At 34.8% G+C, this 6,882-nt stretch overlaps 1 protein-coding gene across 5 annotated transcripts; it reads right to left on the bottom strand.

Annotated features, from left to right (window-relative positions):
• Positions 1 to 2,027: 2,027 nt before the first annotated feature.
• Positions 2,028 to 6,005, bottom strand: LOC115971588 (probable E3 ubiquitin-protein ligase RHB1A). Of its 5 annotated transcripts, none has more exons than XM_031091594.1 (5): positions 5,806 to 6,005; positions 4,429 to 4,550; positions 3,110 to 3,539; positions 2,819 to 2,928; positions 2,028 to 2,722 (listed from the first exon to the last, which is right to left on the bottom strand). In XM_031091594.1, exons 2-5 carry the CDS (start codon positions 4,477 to 4,479, stop codon positions 2,693 to 2,695), a joined length of 621 nt encoding a protein of 206 aa, XP_030947454.1. In that variant the 5' UTR covers positions 4,480 to 4,550; positions 5,806 to 6,005; the 3' UTR covers positions 2,028 to 2,692. The 5 variants fall into 5 exon arrangements, with proteins under 5 accessions (XP_030947454.1, XP_030947451.1, XP_030947450.1 ...); XM_031091591.1 differs by having other exon boundaries at positions 4,414 to 4,550; positions 5,683 to 6,003; XM_031091590.1 differs by having other exon boundaries at positions 4,414 to 4,550; positions 5,806 to 6,003.
• Between the last annotated feature and the right edge of the window lie 877 nt (positions 6,006 to 6,882).

Genomic DNA, 6,882 nt, shown 5'->3' with positions numbered 1-6,882 from the left:
TTTGGCCTAAAACAATAAAAATAAACGATAAATTATTGGTTTAACTATAGCTCAATGACAATCTCTAAGACTAACTTAATTAAATGTTACACATGCCATTGTAGGTAGCAATGTATTTTCAAATTTCAAGGCACCACTTCTACACACGATACATACATACACAGCTGATAATCTCTATGATTTGGAAGCATGTAAATGAAAACGTGAAAACATTTTCATTACATACACAAAAGGCCTGCACTAACACACGAAGCCGAACGTAGGTGGCTATTGCAATTGGTACTTACTCCTTGCAAGTGCAACCATCAATTAGAATTCATAACCAAATATTTGTAAGTTGTAACCTATTGCTCAGCCAAAAGTACAAAAAAAATTGCAGTATGTGAAACCCGTAATACCCTCTAAATGATTCCAAGCTCGATGAGCTCCAAGACAATAATGACCTGATCTTCTAAAAACAAAACAAAACAAAACAAAAAATTTACCCTACTTCACTGGAAAGTAGGCCGATCCAGAGGCGGTGTCAATGGCATCAAAGCCTTCAGTAGATCCTAGCACAAACAAATGATTACTAATGAATAAATCAGCGAAGTCACCTTTGATATAAGTAAGGCACCTGCTACATCTGACTAGACTAACACATAATTTGTCATTGTATTTGATTGTAACACAACAATGTATGAGTTTAACCCATGGCTTTAAAATCTAGACCGATTCAACTGGGAATCGAATCCGAAATCAGTCTAGTAAAAACCAAGAAAACCAACAGTTCAACCGTGAAAACTGCTGATTCAACCGGTAAAAATTGAGAACTAGACCCATTTTCAGTTCCTTGACGATTCCAGTTTTTAAAACTATTATTTAACTGAAAACAACTTTTTTTATCAATTACAACAAAACTCTTCAACCCTAACATAATATATTTACTAACAGAGTTGCATATCACAATACATTAACCCATTTTATAAATAGGTCGTATCAATTCCCATTTTATAAATAGGTCGTATTGAGTTGATACGAACATGATTCATTTAACCTGTTTAATAATCTAGCTCTATTGGTTTGACTTGAATTCATTACCAAAAGACTAACCTAATTAACACTCATATTTCCAGTATTTTCAAATGTGCTACATATGTTTTCAAACGATAATCTAGTATTCAACCTATCAAAAAGTGTTTCTCAAAAAAAAAAAAAAAAAAAACTATCATAAAGTACTAGAATTGTGAATTTTGAGATTCTTCTATCACTTAATTAAAAATTTAAATAAATATGTGACTATCACTTTTGATTTAATGGGTGCAGGTCCACACTCAATGCTAAAAAGTAACAATTCATAAAGTAGAAAAATAAATGCCAGACATGCTCACATTTAGTGCTTATTTTATAATTCAATTGTCATGACAATGGGGAGAGGGACATTGAATGTGCACTCAACTTACCACATTATTCTATATGGATAAAGACTAGCACGAGGAGGCCCTCAGAGGCTTTCTTGAGAGCTCTCTCTATTTAATATATACTCAACACATAAAATCAAGTCACACCATTACATCATGTAAATTTCCATCATTACACAATACATCTACATCTTAACTCAATTCAAATGGCCACTACACCATGGGGGCACCGGGCACCGTGAAAAAGAGAGGATTTTTTTTTTTTTGGGGGGGGGGGGGGGGGGGAGAGGAAGTGGTATTGAGGGATTGGAAGACAGCACTGTTCCGTCACAGTATATAAGTAGTTGTTGCTTCAAATGAAGTCAGTAAAACAACCATGCTTTAGAGAAGTGACTGTATATACTTATACATTAGAGCACATTAACACCAGTAAACTATCAATAAAAGGTCCCAAACATGTGCGAGTTTTTATTAGACATGAGGCCAAGTCAACCAGTCAAAAGACTCAAAACAGATAACATTACTTATGAAAGCAACCCCTCAGATGCTCATAAAGAAGAGCAACTACCAGAAATTTGTTAGTAGAGAAAACAAAAACTGCACCTTTGAAGATGTATAATGCAAATCTAAAAGTTAACCAATTCAATCAAACTTAATAATGCGAAAATCAGACTATTATTTACAGGAAGAATCTGAAACAAAACATGTCTTTTCTTTTTATATTTCCCTACCGTTACACAGATTAAATCTCACAACAAACAACCCACAGAAACAGGAAAAAATCAAGAGAGTGAAGAGGAAAATTGGATCACATAATGCAGGACCAACAGAAAAGTGATACTCACAGAGAGACAGAAAGAGAAAAGTTCACCTATAACTTTTTTGTATGGGAAATTAACCTGTATCTTTGGACAATCAATGTGACCAGCAAGTAGCAAGGCAATCCTTTCAAATTCTATGCAGCTGAAGCCAATATATTGTTGATAACATGAAAATCAAAGCACTATGGATGAATGAAAGAAAATGGATAGTGGACCTCAGAGATTGTATGGTGGCAGTCTCTATTTACTCTTTTTTTTTCAAGGCTTAAAAGAAAAGAGAATGCACAAAGACACTACGCTTTTGAAATGGGCATGATTCCTTCAGAACCAAAATAACCAAACCACAGCCAATCTGTAGCTGCCACTTAAGAAAGGACAAAAAAGAGAGAGAACTCTCATGGGTTGTAACCTTTGCTCAGACCATGATTCAGGCAACAAAAAGGTTGAACATAAGTGAGCTTCTGATTGCTGCTAATCAATAGGAGGATCGAAAATCATCTCCTGCATCATATGAAAAACAAAGCACTCTCAGTATCAAACATGGTACCCTTCATCCATTCACAAAATAAATGGAAGTTTTGTTTCATTGGGGCAGACCTTATCACAAACAGGACAAGAATCACTTCTTTCCATCCATTCAAGAATGCAAGCAAGGTGAAAATGATGCTCACACTTTGTGGTAATTTTTGGATTCTCATCATCATATTCTGCAGAGAAGAAGAGAAAAATATCCATCCATAAATTCTCTATTCGAAACACAATGGACTGAATGTCACATTATTACTAGCAAAAGAAGATAACACTGCAGCTGGAAAAGCCAAAGCCGCAATGAAAAGGCCTACAACCATATAAAATTTATTTTTAAAAAAATCACAATAAGAACATTACCTTCTAAACAAACAGGACAACCATCTTCTTCCTCCATTGCAGTAAAAACAGCTTCCACTGACTTTGAAAGTTCAACTTCTGAATCCTTTGCAGAGTCAAGATCAATATTGGCTTGCAATTTGCGTTCCGATTCCTTAAGATCTTCACATTCTGTTAAAGTTTCTTGAGTGTTGCCTCCAACTATTTCTTCAACAGAATTGGAATTTGTTGTTTGCACTGCTGCATCACTCTTGTTGCTGCAAATTTCTTGAGCCACTGGAGGAGTTTGAGGACGCCCTAAAGCCACATCATAAGGCATAGGTGTAGGAGGTGGTCTGTAAGTGTCTGGAATCGATGTATCCAGATTTGTATCAACCAGGAGCCCTGAAGAGAGTGCAAAGGCACCACCATGGTGAGATAAGGGCACATGCTCGTCTGATGCTCTTGGGTACTGCAGAAAAAGTTGACAGAGCATGAATAAGATATACAAGATGAAGAGCCATGATGCAGCCAACATTAGCAGCATGCGATTACACAAATATTTCTGAATAATACAAAGCAAGTATTACATAGAAGAGCTAATTCCACTATAACAAACCATTTGTTCTCTCAGATTGTCAATAAAATTTCAAGACTAACAGGATAACTGTGCAGTGTTACATTAACTAGATATTACCACCAGGTAAACTCCACACCCCCCCCCCCCAACAAATTGTTGTGGACTTAAATACAAAAGGCAGTCAAATATTTTAGTGTGGATAATGATGATTAGAAAAGACTAGCTCTTTAGAGGTTAGGCCTTGGTGTGATGGCAACTGCCTTCCAGCAAAAGTGACACTTTGCGGGTTTGAGTCCAATAATCAGCCTCTCCAAAAACAGAAGGGGTTAGGCTGTCTACCATTCACATCTCCCAAACTCCGCAAAGAGTAGGAGCTTTGTGAACTGGATAGTCTGGGTACGACCTTTTAGAAAAGACTAGCTCTTGCTGGAGTCAACCTCCATAGGGCTACAAGGCTGAGCTTTTGCTAGAGATACCTTAGTAATCTTCCAGTGTGACCACAAAGTGAATAGGTCATAATTGAGCATTTGAATTACTTCAACTATCTCACAAAACACACACACAGACACCATCAACAACTAAACTAGATTAATATAAGTAATCTTAGCCTGGGAAAAAGGACAGTTATTATCATATTGCAATCTAACTTATTCACAATCTAAAAATAAAAACAAATTTTATATATATAGGCAATAGAATTATGTATGCAGAACATGAGCGATGTGGAGAAGAAAAGCATCTTATGTTAGGAAAATATTAAACTGACATAATAATACTCCACCGTATTATTCAGTTCAGCTGCCCTAGAAGAACAACAGCAGCAACCTCCCATCTCCTTTAATTTATCTCGACTCTCCACCTAAAATTATCAGCATTTGGCGCAGCATGTCCCCTTCTGTGACACTAAAAAATGACATATTCTATTAGATAAGAGATAAGAAATTATAAATATTAGGTTTTATACAGCTACAGGATCTCTCCTATACAACATGTGCAACTAGTCAACACAAGCTTAAAACTGCAAGTAACTCAAGCTCAAGCTCATATGGAACACAAAATGTGAAATAGCAACTATCAGGTATCTATAAGGCAAAATAATAACCAGTTTCATGGTATCTGTTACAAAATAATCACCACAATTTCCAATAACAAATTCTAATAGAATAGGGATCAAAGCACATTAAGGACAACCCCAGCTAAGCTAGGCATTCCAACCACACAACAGAGCTAACCCATTAAGCTAGGAACTTCATTTATCAAAACCGAACCACCGCGAGTATCAAAACCCATGTTGGCAAAATATTCAACAATGCCAAAATCAGCACCAAAACCCTCCATACCTATCCCTTCCCATTGAAAAGTACCACATAATTCACAAACCCAACAACCAAATCACTATTTACCATACAAAAAATCTTCACACTAAACAATTATTAAAAAATATATATATATATATATACATACATATATAAAACCCGAACCCTTCACCTACAATATATATATATATATATATATACATACATATATAAAACCCGAACCCTTCACCTACAATACCACCAATAATTCATTTCAAACCTCAAACCCCTCCATTCCTCTCCAACACCAATACCTAAGTTTGTGAAAATAGAATTGCAAACTTTCTCTAGCTTACCAATCATATAAACTCAGAAAAAACAATCCAATCATCACACAAACCTAATTCCAATAACTCCCCGATCCATAATTTCACATATAACTCTTAATCACAAGCTGATCACTGAAATAAACACACAAACATATTGAAATTTCCGTATTAACAGAACGCAGAAATTGAAAGAAAAATAAAATAAAATAAAAAAATAAACGAAAACCAAAAAGCATACGAAACAACCAGCTCAAACTCAGGGTCCATAAGACACACACCAATACATGCATAGGAAATGAGAAACGAAGAATCACAAAAGAACATGTAAGCCGAAAAGCCAAAATCACCGTCCACAAGCACAAAAAACAAACAAACAAACCAACCCTAAAAGAAGGTGATAAGAACGAATACATTTGAAAGCGAGAAGTGATGGATTTGGATTTCGGTGGGGACAAATTTGTTAATTTGAGACTGTTATTGGGAAATTTTTTTCCTTTTTTGGGAAAAAGGGGGGAGTGGGGGAAATAGTTTTACCTTTTACGATTGGGAATTGGAATTTGGAAATTTCCAGGAATTGGTGGGAGTGAGGGTTATAGTGTAAAGGAGAGAGAGAGAAAGCTTTGGCTCTATTTTTCTTCCTCTTTTTGTGTCTTTGTTTGAGGGAGAGTACGTGTATTTGGGATTGGGACAAAGGGAGTGATGGGTTTCGTGGGAGAAAAGAAATCTCACTTATATGATTTGTCGTGGAAATATTATAAAAATATTGAGTACCACCCAACAAACGAGGACTTAGAAAATAAATTAATAAATAAATATATTAAGTTTGCGGGAATTTTATCTGAGGATTTGTTGCACGCGCTCGGCGGTGGGAGAGATAGGAGTACCTGCTATATATGGTAGGCCACGTGGGGATATACCCGGTCTACTCATTCGACGTGTGCCCTTTATAAAATTAAATTAAAAATATGAAAAATGAGGTCAAGTGGTTGAATTATCAGGAAAAAAAAAAAAAAAAAAAACACTAGGTTTTCTATAGTTAATGGTATTCCAAAGTTTTCCATAATTTATTTGCTAAGTTTTCGATAGCTTGTTTGCTAAGTTTGAGATAGAAGATATAATTTTCGCTAATTTGTAAGCTAAATGTGCAATAAAAAGATAAATGTTGGCTTATTTTTAAAAAAAATTACTACTACAATTTTATTAAATTTTTAAAAAGAATTACAACTCATAAAAATAAAATTTGACAACAAACAAAAGGCAAAAAAAGCTTTTGCCAAATGGACACCACTTTATTGGTAAAGTCGGTGAAATGTGCTAATGTTATGAAAACTGGAAACACATTTTTGCTTAAAAAACTTTAGTTCAAATGAATAACTTCAACATTTTTTTTTTCCCACACGAGTGAGGTGATAGGTTGTGACACGTGTATAATATAAATGTTGTAAACTATAATCTCAAGTGCAAGTGACGTTGTATTAATCATAACTAGCTTGTAACCTCATACATATGCATAGATACATTTAAAAATATACAATAAGATATACAATATAATTCCTATATATTTAATTTAAATAATATTGATAGTCATTTTTATATTTTGTTAACTTTTAA

This window comes from Quercus lobata, chromosome 12, assembly GCF_001633185.2.
Source record: "Quercus lobata isolate SW786 chromosome 12, ValleyOak3.0 Primary Assembly, whole genome shotgun sequence".
Classification (NCBI taxonomy): Eukaryota; Viridiplantae; Streptophyta; class Magnoliopsida; order Fagales; family Fagaceae; genus Quercus; species Quercus lobata.
The sequence above is the reverse complement of the archived record's forward strand: the minus strand, read 5'-3'. Positions and strand labels throughout refer to the sequence as shown.

What these genes read in the sequence shown, in the direction of transcription:
- LOC115971588 (XM_031091591.1), bottom strand. Translation starts at nt 4,479, where the DNA reads ATGGGAGGTTGCTGCTGTTGTTCTTCTAGGGCAGCTGAACTGAATAAT. An exon ending in ATACGGTGGAGTATTATTAT is followed by an intron (nt 3,540 to 4,413) that starts GTCAGTTTAATA and finishes CTTTTTCTGCAG; the next exon opens with TACCCAAGAGCATCAGACGA. An exon ending in CTTGTCCTGTTTGTGATAAG is followed by an intron (nt 2,723 to 2,818) that starts GTCTGCCCCAAT and finishes CATATGATGCAG; the next exon opens with GAGATGATTTTCGATCCTCC.